This window comes from Calliopsis andreniformis, chromosome 3, assembly GCF_051401765.1.
Source record: "Calliopsis andreniformis isolate RMS-2024a chromosome 3, iyCalAndr_principal, whole genome shotgun sequence".
NCBI classification, from domain to species: Eukaryota; Metazoa; Arthropoda; class Insecta; order Hymenoptera; family Andrenidae; genus Calliopsis; species Calliopsis andreniformis.
The window spans coordinates 20,279,808-20,303,390 of NC_135064.1; the positions used below are offsets into that span (position 1 = coordinate 20,279,808).

The 23,583-nt window shown below is 40.0% G+C and overlaps 1 protein-coding gene and 1 long non-coding RNA gene across 4 annotated transcripts in view; one reads left to right on the top strand and one right to left on the bottom strand.

Moving 5' to 3' along the window:
• Positions 1-23,583, top strand: part of LOC143177146 (zwei Ig domain protein zig-8) — a 368,390-nt gene that overhangs the window by 207,360 nt on the left and 137,447 nt on the right. For all 3 annotated transcript variants that reach the window (XM_076374955.1, XM_076374956.1, XM_076374957.1), the window contains one exon: positions 13,077-13,267. In XM_076374955.1, coding sequence (XP_076231070.1) covers positions 13,077-13,267 — 191 coding nt within the window. The remainder of the gene's footprint in view (positions 1-13,076; positions 13,268-23,583) is intronic.
• The window catches only part of LOC143177148 (uncharacterized), a 128,199-nt gene continuing 117,803 nt past the window's right edge, over positions 13,188-23,583 (bottom strand). Inside the window, exon 4 of the long non-coding RNA XR_013001540.1 lies at positions 13,188-13,252. This is a non-coding gene — a long non-coding RNA (uncharacterized LOC143177148). The remainder of the gene's footprint in view (positions 13,253-23,583) is intronic.

The following is a 23,583-nucleotide window of genomic DNA, read 5'->3' on the forward strand; positions in this document are numbered from 1 at the left end:
TCATTCTTTTTGAACCGCCGAAGCACATCCGCCAGAACCTTGGAGCGGAAATCGCGGGCTTGTCTGACGTTGCTACTGCGCGCGCATACACCCTAGGGTTTCTTACCCTTTTCTGCTCTCTTCTTTCAATGTTGAATTAAACATTTTTCAAGTTCAAATATTAAGGGAAATTTTTATTCTTAAAATTTAAACGCTTTTACAATTAAAAGCGTCAGTAAATTTGTCAGGATTTCGAGATTTTCAAATTCAAGTTTGTACAGTTCAGAAGTTAAATGGTTACTGATACTATCTACTTGCTGTGTATACTTAGAATGTACGTACTTAGCGCTTAACTTATGATCCACATATTACAAATGCACTAAAGGAAATAGGAACAAGAAAAACTTTAAATTCTATTATTTTTATAGTAACTCATAGTAGTTTTACTATACTACTTCCATTATAGCACTAACGTCACATCCAGTGATGGACCACAGAAAAAGAACTCATACGATGAAATTTATAGTACCCTTTAAGCAGTTCATCAAAGTGACTGTTTCCGAGGGCCCTGTAATTTCGCTGAATACGAAAATGCAACTTCAAGGCGTCCTGTTTGTACGCGAGGAAGCGTGGAAAGAGGACGTTTAACTAAAAAACCGCCATAATTCTCTTCCTCTGTGTTTACGCGGGACATTCGACCGCCGAAGAAGCTTCGAAAGAAAAACACGAAAGTCAGTGTTTTAGGGAGGACGAAAATATTTCTCGTGATTCCTTCGGCCCCAGGAAGCGGGAATTTTGCATAATCGCGGTTGACGTTGCCTTTTTAAGTGGTTTTGCGGCCACTCGAGTTGCGATGTAACCCAACGCTGTGGCGCGTTGTACCTTAACACGGTGGAAATGCAAATTCGATCGGCATCGAGCTTGAAACACTCCCACGGCCCTTGAATGAAATTTATAAAATTTTGGAGGAACTCGAGGGCGAAAGCTCGCTCGCGGGGCGCTTATGAATTTTACATCAAACATCGAGGAACCGTGCTTTGTGGGAGAATTTGATATTCAAATAAATTATCCTTTCGCGTCCGCTCGCCAGGAAGATTCTTCTTTCGCGGATGTTGATTTCCAAAATCCTTCCTCGATCCCCCGTCGCCACATGTGCTTTCAGTAAGAACTCGCTGAGTTTTAAGGAAAGTAGATACAAAGGCGTAATTCCACTGAGGCAACACCAGGCGCCTCGTAGCATACCAAAGTATTCTTTAATTCAAGTTACTTACAACTTCAATTCAACTTACTTACCTCTTGAAATCAAGTAAGTTGACTTCTGTGGACATAAATTTGACATCAAGCTACATAAAAATATAATAATAAAAATGGCTTCCACTCAACTAACTTGACTAACCTGAACGAGGATTTAGATCACTTTGCCATAGAACCATAGAAATATCGTGGCATGCTACAAGTCGCCTATCATTGCCTCAGCGGACCTGCGTCTTTATAAGTCTTTATAATTTAAGAGACAAGATTGAACTTCCTTTTCCCAGCTAAAGTGATTAATCCTTGAATAAAAGGTTCGTGCGCTGCTTTTGCTGAGAGTCCTCCGGCGCTATCATCCCTCGCAATTAGGCGCTCTTCACCAAGGACAACTCTTACGTGTCACCGTGCCTTCGGACGCCCTGGTATTTTCCATCGAAAGCGCCGCGAGACATCGAGGCGGACGATGTTAAGAAGGAGCGGCCCAGTGCTTCGGTACAAACCGAGGCAGATTAAATTTCCATTGCAAATTTCATTCGATACGGCTCTTCAGCGACGTGACGATTCACCCTCATCCCCCCGACGCTGTCTTTCATTTATGCAGCGCGCGACGAAACGCGCCGATGGCTCCGAGGCGGAAAGTAATACGCGTCAAAATTCTCCTAGAGCTTCCTTGAGGATGGTCGTGCCATAATCAGCCCATCGGACCGGCAGACTGCTGGCGCATGAGACTCGCGTTAGCGAGACGTTGAAGAGCGGTTTAGCCTCGTTATACATTCTCCAAGGGCTGGGAAAGGCGTTTCTTAATAATTCGTCTTCAAGATTGTGGGAATTATGGGTTATCAAGGTCTTCTGGTGTAAGCCGATTCATTTTTTATGAGATGCAACACTGACATTTTCTACCCAGCTTTCTGATTTCCTCTTGGGGAATAAGAAAGGTTGATCATTCTGCAACAATCTATGGGATAACTAATGCAAGACTTGTGAATATATATTTCTTCAGTTTTAAATTATCTATTTTCAATAGTAGATATTTTTCCTGTAATTTAACTTTTCGAGTATTGTCGGCTGCTGTAAATTGCATTTTAATGTTTTCTCTTGGTCACTATTATTGGATAATTTTCAATAAAAAATAGTTCGTTTTCTCATTTGGAAGATGCTGTGTGAATTATGACGATACTATTATTCAGAAATAAAAATCAGAAGAGAGAGTCGGATAGCAATATACTTAGATAAGGATAATCAGGGAGTATAATGAACAATGAAGACTGAACAAAACATTTTCTTTCTTTAATCGTAAAAGCCCCTCTTCTTCATATCTCTTTCTTATTAATACAAAACTAAGCCATGACAAATATTCGATATCGCTTAATTCTTCTATTCATAGCACAAGGAAAATGATATTAACTGTGTTTGCCGCGCAAACGATTCATAAAATTTTCATCTCACGATTCTTTCCTGTTATTGCAACTGTTATTGTCTGCCTCGCGACACAAGCTCAACGTATGTATTTATTGCAGGCACAATACAAAATCCGTGGGATTTTTTGAAATGCGAAACAGCGATTCATCGCGAGTGGAAATCGGAAACAAAAATTTCCATTTAACTGCGCCGTTTAATTCGACTCGCTCGAGGCATTATACTCAGCCACTCACCTATCTCTCTTCACGGAACAGGAAGTTTTTCCAATGGTACAAAAAACAGCCGATGGTTTTTGCGAATTCTTCTTACAGGTGGAAACCACCCCCGCCAGCGAATGAAATTAGTCGCCAGCCATAACGATCTAGTTTCCTGGAGAACGAACGATAACGAGAAGCCCCGTTACCGATTAGCGTTACACGCTTCGAGTGCGACACTCATTAAGGTAACGAGCACCCTAAAATACTTCTTGATACGATTTGGCTCGTCACAGATAGGGATCAGGGGACCTCGAACGTCATACCTGCTCATCAACTCGTCGCAAACTCTGCTCGAACTTTGCCCTTCTTAAGATCATTTGTTGTTTGTGATTAGGTTCTGCTGTGTGTCTGATATGGTGCTGTGTAAGCGGTTAATAATTCCGGAAAAGAAATATTTGCTTCATTTTGGAATATGTATTTACAAGCTACTGGATATGAGATGGATATCAGACATTGTGTTTACTTGAAATTGTGATTTATGATAGCTGTTTGGAGTTGTGACTCCTTTTCTGTAATTTAAGAATTTTTTTATATCTGTTTTATTAGTTACATTTCGTTTTTGGACAATAGAAATTAATTGTATCAATCTATTACTGCACACGTTCGTTCAGTGTTTAAATATTCAAATTTTCAAATATTTGAATTTGAATATTTAAAAATTTAAATTCAAATATTTGAATTTGAATATTTAAAAATTTAAATATTTAAATTTTTGACTATTCACATATTCAAATCTCTCAAGAAGATAAAATGCGTGTAGCAATGTTGGTTCTTAATCTAGTTACCTACTGTAAACTATTACAATAGCGATATACCTCCAAAAGAGAATATACACTGGAGTATTATATTTAACACATTCAATGCGGCACCAGAAATCAAGGGTCCTATCTGATGGCGGCAATAGTCGTTTACAAAGGATTCTTGACACGGACATACGATAGGAAGTCCCCATGGCACATATGTCCACGTCAGCTACATTGAAAGTGCTAAAGAGGTTTACAACCTGGCAGACTCATTAAGGGTACAAACAGCTTACACCTTATCACGTCGTGTGAAATCACGTTACACACAATAGCAAAGTTTCATATCATAGCAAAATAGGTCTAAACCAAGGCAAAACCCACAGTTCATAACATGGATTTGCTATAGTATGTAATATATTATAGTGTTACTATAATATAATGTAATATAATATAGTATTAATAGTGTGTTCGCAACCTAAAGGACCAGAGTTCGCGATCTGTTCGCGAACAATAAATACATTCAATTTTCTAGAACTTCTAGAACTTTTTCAGAACTTTTTCCAGACCTTAGTGTTCGTGAAAAAATCAATTACAGATAATAAAAAGTTTGTGATCTGTTTGCAAACATTACTTGCGAACCGTGTTCACAGATCGTCCCCTAGCGTAGACCCAGCTTAAGACCTAGATGCTACACTTGTACCCTACAGCGGCCTCGTTAATTTCCGATCGCAAATATTTTCAGGTCTCAATAGAGCAGTCGAGTAACTCCTAAGTACCCAACCATCCACATCCCCTTCCCTTCCCTCCACCCTGCTACTTGGAAACCCCTATACGAGCGACTTTCCCTCGCGGAATCGGCTCGACCGAATGGAAAAACACATCGGCTGGAATTCAGGCGCAAGTAGACTCTCGTGGCTCCATGGATCCTGGAAATCAAAGGATCGACGGGGAGCCCGCCAAGAGGAGATAAATACACCGTCGAAGTCGGCATCATAAATAACGCCATTCGGCGTTGGTGCTCCAGCCTTCCCAGCGCTCTTCGCCGAATCGATACGAGTATTTCTACATCCAAGCTGGCAGGATATCGCGCGGGCACTCGTAATTCTAGATTCTCGAAGATAGAGACGGTCGTTTTGTCGCTTCGTCGTTCGGTTGCCGAGTCGGAAGGGAGAGGACGCAGACGGCTCGATCGGGGATCGGCTCGGCCCCCGTCTCGGGACCGTACCAGGCATATTGTACGGGGAATTGCAGTAAAAAGTTTACGAGCGAACTCGTCAAAACCCCCGGAAGGACGACGAGCCCGTGGAAATCGGCGAGCTGGTTCCGCCGGTCGACTGGATAAGGATAAAAAGAGGAGCAGCTGGAGGGGAAAATGTAAAATGGCCAGTCGATGAATTCCCCCTGGCGGAGGAGGATCGGGGCGAAGAAAACCGTGCTCCATTCAACGCGGGACGGTTCCCTCGATAAATAAGCTCGACACTGAGGCTATCATATTTCTTTTGTCGTGTTGCGGTGTCAGGATGCTATCTACCGTAGCATCGTTCACGATTCGTCGGAAGATTTATCAGTGAATTGATTTTCCTTGCGCCCGATTGAATTAATTCTCGCGTTCCTGGCCCCTGAGACTTCAGCGTTCGGTGGAGCTTTTTGTTTCTTCTAGTGGTTTGGATCAGTCCCTTTGCGAGGGAATCAAGCGAAGATGAATAATTTGACGAGACGAAAGTAGATTTAACATGGTCCCTGTTGAGAGGAAACTGACGCTCCATCGGAAGACTGCCAGCAGTGCAGCTCGCTGTTTACTGAATACAGTTGTCTTATGATATACCGCGCGATACCACACGACACCGCGTGGACAGCACTTGCGAAATTTTTGACATGTATCATAAATGGTACACGTGGCAGGGAATGTCTTAGCAAACGTATAGATACGTATAAAGGGTAAATATGGAAATAACAACTCGCACTTCTCATTCTTTCTCTACTGTTGTGGTATTCTCCCTCTCTCTCTATTTGTCTTTCTAGACATGTGTCTGTCCTCTCTCATATCATGTCACACATCTGAAACAATGCCCAAATCATGTTTTCTCAGTACCTTCTTTTCACACCTTAAGATGGCTCTCAGTCTCATTACCAACCTCTCATTACTTATCTTTCTAAATACTTATTCTAGAGACAAATATGTTTAGGTCATCTCTCACGCCACCACATGGTCATACGAATACACGCGTTCATACGTAGCTCATCACTCACACCATAATCTCACATGCATACATATAACCAATTCCACACCCTTGATTAAGGGTGCTTGTCCTTAGGAGTGTAGTTGTTCTTGGATGTACTAGATTTCGAGAGTGTTTGATATACAATTTCCCTTAGTCTAAGAGTTTGATGTTACATGTATGGTTATTGGATGTATTTGTTATACTGCACTGTTGGAAATTCAGGGATCACTGATCGAAAAACTGGAAAATTTGAAAATTTATCATTTTTAACGTTTCTCTTAGCACACAGTATTCTTGGGGATCAACCTTATCGATTTTCAATAGTATCTCGTTCACATCTTTTAAAATGACTCTTAGAGACATTATAGTTTCTAGAGTTAGGCAGACATATGGCTGATAAGCTAATAAAGAAGATTTGCGACATGAGATACTTGTCTCTCAGACACAGACTTCTCAGTAGACGTCTAGAAGCCTTACAAAACAATAAACGGTTTCTACGAGCCTAAGCCCTTCGTGGACACCCTTCTTACCCTCTCTCAGACAGTAAAAGGATACATGCTCCAACGGTGGTGAGAGTGACAGTGACTTCACCAATAACTGCAACTACTTTGAAATACAATAGAATTAACCGAGTTTCAATTATTCTTTCTAATATCAAATTTATTCAATCATCTAATTATTATTTTTATTATTATGAATAGTAATTGAGACTTAAACTATTGTACAAGTTAGTAGTCTACTAAAAATAATAAAATTAGTCATTAATAGACTCCTTCAACTTTAAGTCTCTGTCAAGTCAGTTAACCAAAGTTCTAGGGTATACAAAAATCTGTACCAACACTGACAATAGATTAAGAAATAAAAAGCAAGGAACTTCAGTCCCAGCAAAACAAGAAGCCCTTACATCTGCGAGTTTCTCTACACAGTATACCGCGTAGAATTTTTCAGCAGCAATCGATGCCCCCCAGCCTGCCCCCGCAATCTCGAACTCGCCAATAACGAGGGTAGAAAGTTCGCTGGGCGTGCGTCTTGTAACGTAAAGTGGGCTATCGAAATTGCATTGCGCCGGAGACTCCTAATGCCCTGGCCAATTTACTTATCGAAGATTGGCCCGAATTCGAACTTGCCACACACGTTTCTCCCTCTCCTGGCCTGCTCCCCCTCTGCCACCAGCGCCCTTCCCTCGACGGGCCGTTTTTATATCGCGCTGCGCGGTTCAGGGCGCAAAATCGAATAGTTTCGGAGGGGGCAGGGGAACAGCGGGGTCTGAGGTTCTGAAGGGACTAGCGCAGCCATCTCGGCTATCTAAGAGACGTTTAAGCAAAAGTTGTGAATTTGAATTTTAAAGCAGACCTAGACCCCCGCCGCCCAAGCAGCCGACTTCCTGCTCTTTCTTCGACGAGCGCGGTGCACCGAGGCTAGATTGAAAGATCCTCCTACGGCACCTCCCTTTCCGCCCCCGACAAACCCCTACGCTCCTCGCGCGCCTCCACGTCCGTGTTTCTCTCGGCGACGCGAATGTTTTACGAGCTGGCTTCGAGCTGCAAGCCGTAAAATCTGAAAATTTAAGAGAGAATCTTCTCGCCTACCCCACGGTGACACGGGTGAAAGGAAGGAAGGGCGCGACGAAATTTCACCCCTGCTCGAACCGCGAACGTGCGAAGAGGTCGTGGAAGCACCTTGCGCGGTGCTTCGTGCGCGTCGTGGTGGTATCGAGACAAGGGGGACGTCGTCGAGGTTTTTTGGTTTATTTATTAAGCTATCAGCTTTGTATAGGATTATAAACGATATAGATCCCAGATAGCACGCGATGTCTTGAGGACGTCTATTTTATGTCCATTTTATGCCTGAACGCCTTACGACATTATTTGGACGCGTTAGAAACATCCAGTGTGCGTTTTAAAGACTTGCGAAATTTACGTGCACAAGACGTCTTAAAGACACACTATGTGGATGTCTTAAAGACGTACTGCATGTACTCTATATGAAATTAAAGAGGATTCAAATCGTCTGTCTAGTTTCATAACTTTTATAATCATCTTTTATAGTTACCTGTCTATCTCCATTCCATCTTCATGAATAAATCTGTAGGTGTCTATATTGGAATTTAGAAATTTAGATGTTGAGAGATTTAAGAATCTATAAATTATGGAATACATACAGACATTTCATTGATTAAGTTTGAATTTAATTATTACGTAAAGCATCGTTAATTTTAAATAGCCCAATTTTCCATCCTTCAATTTCGCAGTACTAATGAAAATGTCAATAATTGACTCGTTGTCAGAGAGAACCGATAACACCGTCAAAATCGGGGACAAAACCTGATACGGGTTAAACAGAAGAAAGGGAGGAAATTAGGAAGGAAGGAAGGAAGGAAGGGTGCAAATAGGAACGGTTCAGACTAAATTCAAAATTCCGTGAAAATCGCTAACACGCATGGTTCGTGGCTCATCTGTTATGAAACGATATTATCCTCGCACAGGCGGATTTAATGGACCGTCGATGGAGATAAACGCGGTACAAGTATCGCGATTAAACTCCTGCTTCGAAAAGGCTGGCATCCACGAGTGAATCAATTTTCATTCGTCTGTGCGTGATCGCCGCGCATTTACGCATGAAAGGCAAATTTCGAGCGATAAGATGAGCGGCACAGAATTTACGTAGGAATAATTTTAGCGTTCATAGAGGAAGGAATTCCTTAGGAAGCAATACATTTTAACACTTTGGATTTCTTAGAAATTCAAAAACTGAGTAAAATCATCTCTGTTCAAAAGATATAATATAAAATTTCTAAAATAATTCCTCTTGTTGCAAGAAGATGAAATGTCTGAGTAATCTACTGTTAAACGATGAGAGGGTGACAGTGGAATCTAATTGGCTGTAGCCCAGTAGACTTGCCTTCTTCTGATCTGACAACAGTACTTACTGAGTTATGCAAGAAATGTAAAATATTTGCATTAAAAAAATACACTTTTCTTATCCTGGCACTCTTGATTAACACTCAAATAATCGATGTACCAAGTTTCCTATCTCTAGAATAATTCTTCAGAGTTTCCTAAAGGCGATAGATCAATAAGCAACTATAATTACCTATGGTTCTATTCTTAATTATCACGAATGAGTGTTTTCACCCTTCCCGTTTTCGTGTTTTCACCCTCGTGTTTGCGTCATTTTGCACCATCTCAGTAATAAATCCACGCAAGCCCTGCTTCCTTTTTTTCTTTCTTCACCTTCGAATCATAATTTCGTTTGTACGCGACGAGACGTATCAAAGGAAATATCGCGGGGAGAACAAAGCGCCCCTAGGGCGTCCCGTAGGGCGAGCAGGATCGCAAAACCCTGGAAGAATAAAGAAAAAGGTTGGCTAGCGATGAAACACGCTCAGTAGGTGGACTGTTCTATAATTAAATTAATTCGAGTTCATTGTGGGTGCTCGTGAACCAACCTACTGAACCATGTTAACTTCAATCATCCGGTTGGTCAACGCGAAAACTCGATCGCTTTGTCGCGGAATAATCGCGTGTCACTTTCACAGAATTTAATAAAGAAAAGATACGCGATGGCTAGCTGAACTGGCTTCAATTCGCTGTTTCGAGCTCGAACCTCTATCTGGGTGGCCATAATTTTGAGGCTGAAATAAAAGCCACGGTAAACGATACTCGGGGTAGTTTAAAAAGTGGTGGCGAAGTTTATGTTCGCGTAAAATTGAAACAAAAACACGGCAATAGAATGGAGCATGATGAGTAAATGAAACTTTTACTTGGATCTTTGTCTTTAACTAATATAGACACATATATTAATTTCAGTTTAACGTAAAATTTGTCGAGACAAAAATTGACTGTTCTTTTCTCTCCTGTTTTCTATAGGCAGCTTTCCTCTTAGATTCTTTCTGTAAAAAGGGTCTTGATACGTAGCTTTGGGGCTTGCAATCGCGATCAGATCGAAATTGAATTGATTGCAGAGCAGTGTTCGAAGTTTTGCATAACACTGTGCTGCAAGACAGAACATGTTGAAACAACAAGCAGTCAAAGGGAAATGTCGAAGGCTCTTCTTGAAACAATTCAAACTTCTGATCGTTATTCGCGAAGAAGCACTTGCACAAAGAAGCATCTCGAATCAAAAACTATTTCTTTGCTTAGATCCCTTTCCATCCAAGCCCTAGCTTCCACACATCTCTCAGAGCTCGTCGACTCTTTAGAAATTTCAAATGCATGGAAACTTCGTGTCTTATCAAGAATCATCTCTTCTGTGCTAGAATGTCTAGAACAATGTTCTGGTTCCTATAGGCTAAATTCATATACTTATTTGTCATTATTTTTGAATCTCTTTTTACTAGAAAAAGCTCTTCTTTGGAAGCTATGATTATTATACATTGCCTGTGAATAACAACACAGATTTTGGAGATCATTGACCCGTTTTCAAGTACCTACAATTAATCATCTATAAGTGGAAAACGCTATTAATATCAAGCTGTAATCTGAAGATCCAATCGACGTAGAATCGAGATTAGCCGTGCAAACGTAGAGGTATTCAATATTTACGCAAGTCGTCCGCGCTTGTAATCGTGTCGCAATTAAGAGCAGCGAAATTCGATTATGTACTTGCACGGTTCTCAGCAGTGGGCTGTAATTAGCGGCGAAACCTGTAGAAAACGAATCGTGCGGTTGGAACGTCTGCCAAAGCGATAACAAGCCAATTATGACCTGCGTTCTGCCCTTTTCTCGACCGCTCTACGAGCTTCACCTGTTCCGCGGAACAATATCTGATTGCAAAATCGCTCCTACTTTACTTCTTGATGCCAGACAATTATGAAAACGATCCTCCGTTTACGCGGAAGCTCATTTGTTGAATGGTTCACGAATATTAACTTTATTCTAAAAGTACTTCTTAGATATCATCAGATATCGTCTTCAGATGTTACTAATATACTGTAGATTTTTATGCAATTTCTCATCTTTGTAAGTAAAACTAGAGAAATCTTCGTAAATAAATATAATCAGCGAAATTTCTCATAAATTACATAAAGATCCGCAGTCTAATTGCTAGAATTGCAAGAGAACTACTGAGAATCATTGTTAATTAGTCATCCTTTCGATGTAATGATCACGTAATTCTAGTAACAATTATCTTTGATTGTTATAATGTAGCCAACGAGGAAAATGCCGCTTTCATTGCAGCCTCTATTACCGAGTCATCGTTCCGTCAGAATATCTTCACGGATTACATCGTCATTGTGTTCTCTCTCAAAGGTGATAACTGGCCAGCAGCTCATTCTCTTTCCTGGCGCGATTTTTTTTTGCTCTGCATAATCTTCAATAGCCTTCAATCAAAGTAAATTGAAAATATCGAGTTCCGTCAATCGTGACTTCAGACTTACTTACGTACAATTCTTTCTGTTTACTATAAATAATTTTCTAACACTCCTTATTATTATACATGGTATTATTTTCTCGAGATAAATGACGTTGTTACTTGCGTATATTTTCACTGTCATTCGATTCAATTTCCAATGACCTGGAGTATGGAGTACCATAGAAGACGCTCGAGAATTCCATATCAAAATAATAAACACGTTCCGTAATTGCTTGGTACAGCGACGAAGTCAACGTTTCTTCTTTTTCTATCAAAGTTCGCTGTACTGCGTTAAGGTTCATTCCGAAAGTTTGCTCGACAACTCGACAAGCGCGAGATCGGTTAGAAACAGTATCCCAGCTCGTTTTTAGGAACACTTTTCCCGTCTTACCGAGAATCTTTCGCTCACGTTTCGAGATTGAAGGTTGGAGATCATTGATTTAAATTTATTTTAAGGAGAAGAAAAATACAAGGATATTCAAAGTTAAATATCTCAAATGTAAAATGTTACAGAGTTGTATGACTATTGTCTTGTATGATGTCATACATATAACAATCTTTGGAATGTCTCTAAAGATTGGGATTCTCGGTATGCAATGAACTCAAGGGTCTATTTGTACAGAAGATAATCACGCGAATAAACGTTTTCATCAGCAAAGATAAAATATTCTCGACGCTACTTCATCTACTAAAACCAGAAACGCCTCATAATTCCATCACCTCAATTTTATACAAACATTTCATAAATTTCCCTGAAACAGGTCATAAAAAACCTCACATGGCTTTCTGCGTATTGCTCTCGACACTAGCATGATCTCTTGATCTCTTATCAAGTATCATCTCCATTAAATACCATTCAATTTGTCATTGTTCCTAAAATATTCATCTGACTCATCTCTGTTACACGAAAGTACGAAATCTTCCAGTACTAAGCTTCCCCATTCGAGCACCTGTCAAACGCAAACCCAAACAGGCCCGACACCAGTTCAACACCCACATCTCAGCTCGTAACGTCTCCTAGATCGCGATAATTTAACGCAGCGCTGACGTTCGATGGCGCGTAGCAAGTTGTGTTCTATCGGTTCAATTTATCTTCCTATCGGGGAGCATTAATAAATTCATCAGCGAACTCGCGCGATAAACGAGCAGGACGAATCGAGCTCTCGCCGTGGCGGTCTCCGCGGAATAATAGACGATGCCAGCGATTGTTGCGAGCAAATGGCTTTGTCTGTTCGCGAGAGTCTCTGGTTGAACTGATTCGCCTGGGAAGTTTACTTCGCGACCGTCACGCGTAAAGATAAAAACGTGGACACTTATTACTGACGACCTGGCGAGCCTCAATGCTGTTTGACTGACGTTTTAATCGAATACAGTCAACCCTCCTGTAACACAATTAATTCGTACCGCGTTACAAGAAACTCAGAATTAATGTTGAATAAAGAAAATCACCTGAGCACGCGAGAGCATCGTCAAGTTGCCACAAAAACAAAGCAATGCTGCATATTTCTACATTTGGTGCAAATGGTGATGCATGTGCATGAAAATGGGAATTCCCCATTAATTTCAACCGTAAAAATGTACTTATTATGGAGACATCGCGTTTTAAGACTACCGAGTTATATGGAAATTGCGTTTTAAGACTACCGCGTTATATGGAAACTGCGTTTTAAGAGTACCGTGTTATAGTTTGAGTGTCGCAATTTTTGCTCCGCGTTATGAGAGTACCTTATTAGAGGAGGGTTTACTGTACGCGAGACCACGTGAAAATATTATTTAAGTGCGCTTAACTTGCTCTCATTTGACGTGTGAAATCTTGATTTCGAAATAAAATTTTGTCTTTCTATTTTCAGGCGCGCATTGTTATACCATGCTACAAGGAGGCAGCGGGAAAAATGGCAATACTCACCAGAACAGCCTGACCGACAGTAGTACGACACGGTCAGGTCCATACTTCGACATATCCGCTTCGAAGAACGTGACTGCTTTGCTGGGCAAGACCACGTTCTTACACTGCCGCGTCAAAAACCTGGGAAACAAAACGGTAAGTGAAATTGTTCATGTTTCAATTACTAGTTCTTTTTGATATTTAAGAAACGAAAACGGTATCTTCTGAGGTTAGGGACATTTCTTTTTTATTTTCTAATGACAGAGTGAAGTGAAGCACTTGTTGCATACTGAGAGAGACTTCTAGGTGTAAGAGGATGTAGCCTTTATTTGTTTTATCTTTCTATGAATATTCAAAGCATTATGATTCATAGCTTTCACGAAACATCGAGTATCTCTAGAAGCTACCAACTTTCGACTCATGGCTCATGAAAGTGAATCTTCTCACATCTATTTCAATAAATCTTATCCTTTTACACTGGAGGAGTTATACTCGACTTATTCTACTAGCTTAAAAATTCAGTGCTTTTATAATTCAGACTCATTCCTGTGTTAATTCTATTCAACTTAAATCAACATGCAAACTCAACTCTTGTAATACTATTATTAATATTTAATACAAGAATTAATTATACAACCTCCTCTCTGTACCATTCAACCCTTCTTGCTTCGTCTACTTATTATAGAACAGTAGTTCAAACACTGTACCCCCATAGTTATCGAAGGTATAGAATTTTCTTCGTTCAAGGAAGAAAATTAGATCTCAGGTTCCTCGATGAATTTCGAAATTGGTAGAAGTTCGAAGCGCGAGGCGAACGATAAACAGTCGGTTTCTGGAAAGTGTGGAAATTAAAATGATTGCTGGCTTCGCGTTCGTGCCTAAAGGGATAACGGGGGAAAATTAATATCGATGAAAGCGTCGTCGGAGACCTCGGCAAAAAGCGTGGACCTCCATCACGGAGATGAAGGCTTACGTGTAAACGTTTTTCCCTCCGTGCTGAGTGCAGGAAAATATCGAGTGTCAATATTTTACCGGCACAATGGATCGTCACCTGTCTGTAGCAAACTGCAGGGGATGCATCGGAAGTGCACTTGGGCGCCGTCGGGCTCTCCACAATGCCATTGAACAAAGTGCGCCAGTGCTACGTGTACATATACATATGTGCATACGTATTTTATACATATATATAAAGTCGACATACAGAAAAGAAACACGGAATACATATTAAGTTTGAGCTAATGTTTTTGGATTTTTGTAGTCGACAGCGCTGCTGCGGGAAAAATGAAACATTCAGGTTTTCTTGAGATTTGAACATCTCAGAAATGTCTTTTGTAGAATTTATTCCTCTATTAAGTAATATTGTGGAAGAATAATTTAGTCTGGCGAAGAGGTAAGTGAATATACTTGCTTATTTGTGAATTTTTTTAAATCACTATAGTCGATACGTGGTCACATGAAACTCGTCGAAAATCTTTAGAAACTGAGAGATCACTTTTCTGTTTGAAAAACTAATGTCAATACTTGATAAGTTACTAATTGTAAGTTGGTACGTCGAATCTACTTTTAGAAATTAGAATCGGGATTGTAGAATCGTGTCAAAGAGGCACTTGTAACATTTTCAAAGCAGTTTTTCGTGAAAGAAGAATGCAAAAGGTGGGCACAAGAATAAATCTCCTGTGGCACGTCGGTCCTTTTACTCTAATCCGTGCAAGTTATTTTTCAGGGGCAAATTTATGCATGAAAATTAGACGTATATATAGAAAAGTAAAGGATGAGAAGATTCGACGATCGTAATTCATGTAACAAGATTTTATGAGACTTTTTGTCGTCGTCACCTTACCAGGAAAGATTAGATTGTCTGAATTATTCACGGCCTGTTTCACGATTCATAGCTATCAAGACTCACGAAATGACTAGCATGAACATTTACACGATTCCATGTTCTCCTTTATCATAAAACCATTAGAATAGACATAAGCTGAGTCTACATTACATACTAAATAACAAAGTTACATATCTTTTTAAGAAACAGAAAAGACAGATGTTTTCTGCCTCTTTTCTGTCTTTTAAAAAGTTATATAACCTTGTTACATATGTAACATATAGTATAGACCGATCTTAACAGGGACTAGAATAAAGACGAATTTCCTCTTAGTAACACTTATTAAATCAGACAGTCCTTTTCCAACATAACAACAGTGGACAGTGCCTCGAAAGATTATCGAGAAAGCACAATCGACGACTCCCATTGGAAATATCTGTCGGTCCACGTGCTTTTCGTGTCCAACATCTCGTGAATCGGAGCTGGTCGACAGTCAGTGCTCGGAACGAAACATCTGGCGGCTCAGGGTCCACACGCTGCCCGATCGTAATCGGATTTGCGTCCGTAATCGAAAAACCCGCGTCCACTAGTCGACGACGAAAGTGTCTTGACGCGAACTCGCCTCGGTTAATCCACAAATCGGGCGCTCGCGATCGCGGGGTTCCGTGTTTGCCGACGAAAAGATGCGATCATTCATATGTATGACGCGGCCCATAGCCTGACTCGAAATCTGAGCCGCAGATGCGATCAGTTTTTTTATCCTCGCGGACTGTTCGTGAAATTTTAATGACGTCGAGTAGAATCGACTGGAGCGGCCGCGGAAACTCTGTGAAATTGACTCGAGTAATTACACGCGCGCGGTCTCTCGCTCGGGAAAGTTCGAGCCTCGTTCCCTGCCTTTCTTCTCGCGGCAATTAACGGGGAAATAAAACGAGAGGCAAAACAACGTAACGAGGAACACGCACGAGAGCAATCGAAACTCTGTTTGTAGTTGGATACCTGCTGCTAGACAGTGAATAATCGTGGATGAGGGGTGGCTCCGATTGACAGACATTTTGTCCCGCGAGAAATTCTAAGTGCTTTTATTTATTTATTTATTTATTTATTTGAGAGTTGTAGCTTGGTGGTTTTAATGCACCTGGTACTCCAATATTTATGTTACATTTTTATTAATGGTAAGATGATTATATGTGTTCGTTTTAGTATTATGAAATTGACATGGAGGAGTAAATAAGGAGAAAATAATAATTTTGTTGTTTGGATAGAATTTTCAATATTAAATAAGGTGAAGAGAAATAAATTTCTTTGAGAGAAAATGAACTTCGAACTTATATTTCGCATAAAATTCTACGTAATTCTAGTCGGAAGACTCATCGATATACCCTTGGCGCAACTAAGTTTATTTGGCGAAGTACGTTCCTGTAATTGCAATCGAGTTTCCATATTTGATTTCAGGATCATATTTATGCTCTTATTCATTAAAAGTTTGAAAGAGTTTGAAATTTGATACGCGGCGGGCTTCTATCAGTAAGAAATAAACATAAAAATTCTGAGTTTATACATTTCAAATACGTATTTCAAGCTGGACTCGAATACATATATTTGAAAACAATTTATTTCCCATATATAAAGTGGAAAATTTATTGCACAAAAATACATACCTAATTTAAAGATAAAAGAGGAAGCCAACATTTCACCTCAAACAATTTTCATTATTAAATATCGATGAAACAATAAAAACAGATGATAAAAAGCATCAAATAATACAATCCTCTCTCTAGCACCATAAATCATTTCACTCGTCTCAAAACCTAAACGACAAATCCTGTATTCCTTTAACAACGACAGGTCCCAGGACTTTCTTCTGCAGGGCTTTTTACCACCAAAACGTGAGCTAAATTTCTCGCCAAGCCGCGCAAAAACTCTGCACTCCTCAGCACTGCGTCGACAAAAATCAATTCTTCATATCTAATCCTGATCATCGACGAGTCTAGAAACGAGCTCGAGACACGAGCATTAATCCGACTCACAATTAATCCAAGATCAAAGCGTCCGAGTATTTCCACGATCAGAAATGTCTGCGCGAGATCGAAGGAGAGAATTCGAGAGCAGAGGGGCAGAGGATAGTCGATCCCAAGAGACGAGCGGAGGACAGTGTTACGTAAGAAGGTGAAATCCTTTGTAGCACTGCGGAAACCTGTAATGAGCGCGCTAGGGCTACGGAGGGTACGAGTGAAATTTCATCGGTTACGATTTACTGCGACGTTCCAAAGGCGACCCCGATACCTTTGTTAATCCAGGAATTTCTCTGGTAACATGATTTTCGAACGACAAACGTATTACTGTGGAACTATCGGGATGCACGAGGGCCCTTTGGCTGTTTGAAAATCGAGCAAACGTTTGTTCCTCTGATTCTCGGTAACGTAGCTGCGCGCAGGACAATGTTAAATGTTTGAAAAGCGATTTTGCATCTACTTTATAGCCAGTTTTCGATTTAAACTTGTATGTAATTACAAGCTCTGTGATTCATGGATTACTACTCATAACCACTTGCAGTGTATTCAATTTTAAGTAGCTGACGATTCGTCACGACAGCCACAGACACAGTGTAGATCAAGAAAGACCCCTCTTGCGCCTGTGCCGTCCTGGGGATCATCTCTTGAGTGGAGCACAGTAGAAAGCTCAGTTTTGACCGAACAGTTTAACCTAAATCGCTCTTGACTGAAGACAGAGGATCGACAAACCCTCAAGAAATAGCTCCCAGATTATTCTTCCTACCGAAGGAAAGAAATGCCTCAGACAAAAATTCTCACGCAGCACACATCAGTGTCTCTAGCGAAACTAATTTACCTGACGTCGCTTCCCTCAGCGATTCCTCGGCGGTGCAGTTTTCGCGGAGCACGTGCGAACAACGAGACTCGAGGCAATGCCTAACCCACGCCTGTTCCGACACGTTTCTGACCCTTCCTCCTGGAACCCTTCCTCGTTTCCCTTTCCCTCGAAGTCGTTTACCTCAGCGTATGGCTTCCAGCCGATAAAGTACAGCGGTACCTTTCCTGTTACTCGGCCGATCAGCTCGTCCATGTATCCTCTCGCGCAGCTACACACCTATCTTGCGTACGCGAGAAATTGAGACGTCTGTATGGGCAACGAAGCGTTCCCCGATCGGCATCGATCCGACAGCAGCGGCGAAGCCAGACGGAAAGGTGAAAATTACATTGGCGTGCCCTGTGCGAGGGAAGAGGGTAAGGCTGATCGCTTAAGGGGTTATATGTATATACTAAGATGGGTCAAAAGAAATCGATTTTTCGTTTTTTTACAGATTTCGAAAGCTTCGAAAATTACGAAAATTAGTGATGTTGAGTGCTGCTACTTAAATACGAGAAGCTAATTTTATTTTGAACTTTTCAATAATTGAAAAAAGTACGATTTTTTAAGCGAAGTTCCATATTTCATTTTCCTTATAATACAGTTCTACTGTTACTTAACATTTCTTCGTGAAAATTTAGAATAATACAGCTAAAAGTTTCTTCTACAGCAAAAACATTCACGTCATTTTTATTCATAATTAAAAAAAAAAATTCCAGAACTTATGTAACTTTGTCAGGCTTTTAGGTACATGCAACCCCTTAATCGAAAGGAATCATGCGAACTTAATCCTGCGGCATTATTGATTTAGGCTTGTTTATGCACGAAGGGAACAACGTCGCGTGTAATCTCTAATCGCGAGGTAGCGCGCTATGGGAAGCGGTGGCTGCTGCCCAGCTTAATTATTTGCGAAGTTATGAACGGCGGAGCCCCTTACCTCAAGAGCGAGTTCAATTCCGCGAGGAAGAAATACTACGCCCCAAACATTTTCGAGCGATACAATCAGAGGGAGATAAGACTCGCTGCGAATATTATTCGCAGCTTCCCACAAGTTTCGAAAGTCTTAGGAAGTTAAATGGACTTAATGAACTCGAACGTTGTGGAAGTCGAAGTTCGTAGTCAATAAGGTTGCTGAGCCAGGTTCTGAGCATTCATTCGGTCGTTTGCGTTCTAACATTGCGTTCGGTTTTGCTGGCTTTGGGTAACGCTTGGAGATTCGTAGAAGAGAGGTATAAAAGAGATTGCAGTATGAAACAATGCAAGATACATTCAGCAACCTAAGAGTAAACGCAGCGAAACCCATGAAAGAATAAAGTGTTTAGCCTTAACTTGGGGCAAAGTCGAGAAGAGTCCCATAGAGATCCATCAGTATGCCATGTCTCGTTCGTCATTAATTTTCTATTGTATCCAGCCTCGGGGTACATTGTCCAGACGAACGTTTCTATTTATTTAGAGGATCGGCTTGTCCTGCTAGCTTACTGTTCTCGAGGCTTTCGGTATTGCTAGGCGGCACACGCAATTCTGCTATCAACGTGATAGGAAAGTCGATTCGTAAGAGCGGGCATTCGATCAAATGCAAGAAAAAAGAGGGGCTGCTACCGATTCTATTGCATTCTCAGCCATCACTGGGTGTTAGTGGAGATGCAGCTGGCTTTCTTCGCCGATTCGATTCTACGCTCGCCCATTAAGCTGGACTTATCGCGAGGTACGTTTAATTTTGTATTTACGAGAATATATTGCTTGGATAAGTTCGTATTTGCAGGTGGAGGTTGTAGAATGGTTGTTAAATACAGTTTCAAGAAGTGAAATTATGTTTGTGCAGGTGGATTATAGAAACTACAGAGCAGTTTAGATTAAACAGAATTTTTAATTTCATCATTTTTTAACTTTCAGAACTGCTATAGAAGATTCCTTTGCACATGGAGAGTATATTGAAACAACTTCTAAATGAAATTTAAAAATTAAAAGAATTTTCAAATGCAGTTACTCTTTGGACTGTCTGTAGCTTTTGCCCTTAACATTCGAGCATTCCTCTCTTGTACACTTCCACTATTAATGATGAATTAGTGATATTTTAAGATTCTGTGGCCTTATTTGCTTGCTTCATGTGGTAAAGGAATTACAGAACTTCGAGCTGCTAAGAGTGCGACTTAGCTAGTTAGCAAAGTACCACTAGTACCTACGTTTCACAAGTTGCAAAAGTTTAATAGAGTCTTATTATCCTACAAATGTCACGAAGTTAGCGAAATTCGAATGTCTTCGATGTTCTCGAGTTCAACTTAATCGCTGATGTCACACTGGAAATTAAGGCTTATTATAAACCAACAAAGTTTCCTTCCTAATTCAGCAACTGAAACAATAACAATTACAGTAGCTCATAATTTTCCATTGTGATCAGATGATTAAGACGAAAGCACTGTACAAACAAATTAAATTTATCACTCTGTTAAACCACAAATAAAATTTGTAATCTCTCACATCGTTTCATATCGTCCTCGTCGTATTTATTTGATGATTCGTTTCATTCTTTCAACCGAATAATTCACAAGATTAAATATTTCTCTGATATGAGCCGCATGCGTGCATAGTGTCGAAACATCGCGTAACGAAGAAGTCATTGTAAACTGATGAAAAGATAACAGCGCGTGTAGTGACGCTAATTTACATCTGACAATATACACTTGTATAGCAACTCATTTATCGTGGAAGAATTACGCAAACTAAATGATTAATTCTCGCCATTGGAAATATATTTATGACATAATAATCCACTTATGCCCTGTTGTTCACAGCTTAATTCCTTTATCGCTCGACTGAAAAATTGTAAATTAAAAAATAGTTAACGAAAAGTTGCAGATCCGTTCAAGAGACCTTGGCACGGAAATTCAGTGGAGCTCTGTTTCACTATGAATCTTTAAATATCTTTCGATATCTTATCAGAGACGCTTTACGTAGGCACACGCGTCTGGCCTACTGTGTTCACGACTACGTGCAGCAATTCTGTAATGTAAGTAAAATTCCTCTTAGTCAGCTGATCGTCTACTCGGTGAAACAAACCACATATCACATTGAAATGTTTACGATGTGAGTTCGTCTTTCACCACAATCACGATTTTAGTTCGTGGTTGACAAGTGTTGACTCGTGGTTGACTAGTGGCTTAAAGATGATGGCTTAATGATAGAAACTAGAGGCAACTATCCTATTGAAATCTTTTTAGGGGTTGAAAAATAAGAAATAAGTGCCCAATAAATAGCTTCGATAATTTAATTTTCTTGCCAGTCTTCAGCGACAATTAATATTGGTTGCAAGAGAGATGAATGAATTGATACCGATACAATATTCAGACCGTTCCATTGTTCACAAGAGGCTTTCATCTGCTCTTGTCCGATAATGCGGTGCACCCAGTTATTGACACGCTTTCATCAGATTTCTCAGAGAACAGTTTAAATTCTCCTTAGCCACGAACGTTCTTTAGTGAACGTTAATGAACATGGAACAATATAATCTGCTGTGTTTCCTTACCGTGGACTCTTTGAAAAGAAATCTGGGAAATCATGAAACATTTGCCCCCAATTACTCTTCCGTACGTTCCGTAAATCTGCCATTAAACACTGGAAAATGGCACGGAAATAAGTTGATGGATGGCGGTTGTAAATTATAGAGTATTGCAAAATGTAAATTCTATCGTATCTTTGTAACGTGTACTTTTTTAAAGAGGTTTCAAAGATTGATCAGAAAATAAGTACTGTTCTATTTTTTTCTTTTCAAAAATCCTCGTAACGAACTGTTGCAACCATGAATTATGAAACATTTGTATGATTATTAAAATCTAGTTCCATGTTTCTACACAGTTCACAGAAATGTCGTTTGAAATTTTGTACAGTGTGGCTTTAAGTAACATTCAATTTCAAAACAATTATTAATATATGTGCATTATGTGTGCAAGTACTCACATTCTTCTATTTTCCTGAAATATTGATGTATGTCAACATTTATTCTTTGTACATATCAGGTAGACCTCCAACTTCTCTTCAAGATAGAATTTCAAGAAGAAATTCTTCTTCAATAACCAGTGACTTTATTTGTACTCATCCTATTACTTATTCGAATCCCGACCTCACTGAATCGTCTTTTACTAAACTCTGAACTTGAGATACCCTCACCTTTCCATTTTCCAATTTCATATCTTTTGTATTGTTTTTTTCAGTTGGACAGACCTTGACAAACAATTCTAGATTTAATATCTATTGCATAACGCGACTTATATGTATAACTGTACTCTGAATAAACTACAATTAGTTCTACAGAATACAACACTGAAGTTGCAAAACTAACTAAAAATTCGAGAAGTTGCATTTCGTTCCCATTTTGCAAACGAAGATTCAACTATGAAACAATCAACTCGGAAAATTTGCACGCGAATCAGTCAGAAATTGGTATCGAACAAAACCGAAATACTACGAAATTGTCATTACATGAAAACTGTAATCCACTGTACGTCACGATAAAATGGACCACTACTGTCAAGGACCCAGTTACCGATCAGAACACAATTCCTGATCAATTTAGTATATAAATACATATACGAAATTTGTTTCGATAAAACTTTCTTATAAAAAATTAGTAAATGATTGTAAAATTTAATACCTAGTAGTGAGACATAATTTCAGTAATCAGCTATTGCACTCTTCATATATTTTACTTTAAGAACTTAATTATGATTCAATTATTACTATTTTCGCACTTATTTAAATAACAAATTTTTCTATATTGTTGCATATCCTTTGAAGGTTGTACGTTTCCACGTATTAAAACTTCCCATAACTGCACAAAGATCCGCAATCTAGTGATCAGGAATTGGGTCTTTGATGGCACGGTATTCCTTTCTCCGTCATCTTCAACAATCCATCGTTATAAAGTTTAGATATCCTTTCTTGACAAAACCAGGACTCGTTATTTTAAGAGGCGCGTTATTATTAACACTCTCGGGGAAAGTTTTAACGACCACTCAGGAGGGAAGATGCAAGGGAAGATTCGACTTATTGATTTTTAAACAGCTTAATGGAGCCGTTATTACGTTAATAAAGGGGCAGAGCTGATAGGAGGTGTCGCGTTACCGTTCGAGGGACTTTGGATTTGATAAAGAACCGTATTCCGTGTCCCGTCCCAATGTTAATGACTTATTAATGCTAACGATGCTCGTTAGGGGCACTGGCTCGTTGAAATTTCCACTCAGCGTTGTTTCATTCCGACGACAGGGAACAACGTCACCGTTTGGACAGCAGGCAATTCATCGCGTCTCGCGGCAAATTGGGTCGAGTTAGTTTGCTGGAATGTTGAAAAGACATTCCAAAGGGATTCATCCTCCTGGCGAGGCGAGGCCGAACGTCCAGGGATATTGCTCTCGTCTTACGAAATACCCCCTGCGCCGCGGAACTTGGAACTATTACGTATAAAGTTGTCGTAAGTTCCACGAGATTTTCCGCTTCCCTTCTTCCCTTTATCTTCGATTCTCGATAAGAGCCGCTCCCGATGCGACGACTCGCGGATCGTCTGCGTCTCTTTGTGTGCTCTTCTTCTTTCCCTTTGCGTTGGCGAACCTCGCTGATTTTATGCTATATTCCGTGGACTTGATTCGGTCAGAGAATAGGCACTTGTTCAAACGATCGCGTTCAGTTAGTCAGTAAACTGGGTATTTCTATTGTACAGAAAAATTATTACATGGAAGTGAATTACTGTAGCAGTAGTATAAAATATAGAACAAAAGATGATATGTTACAG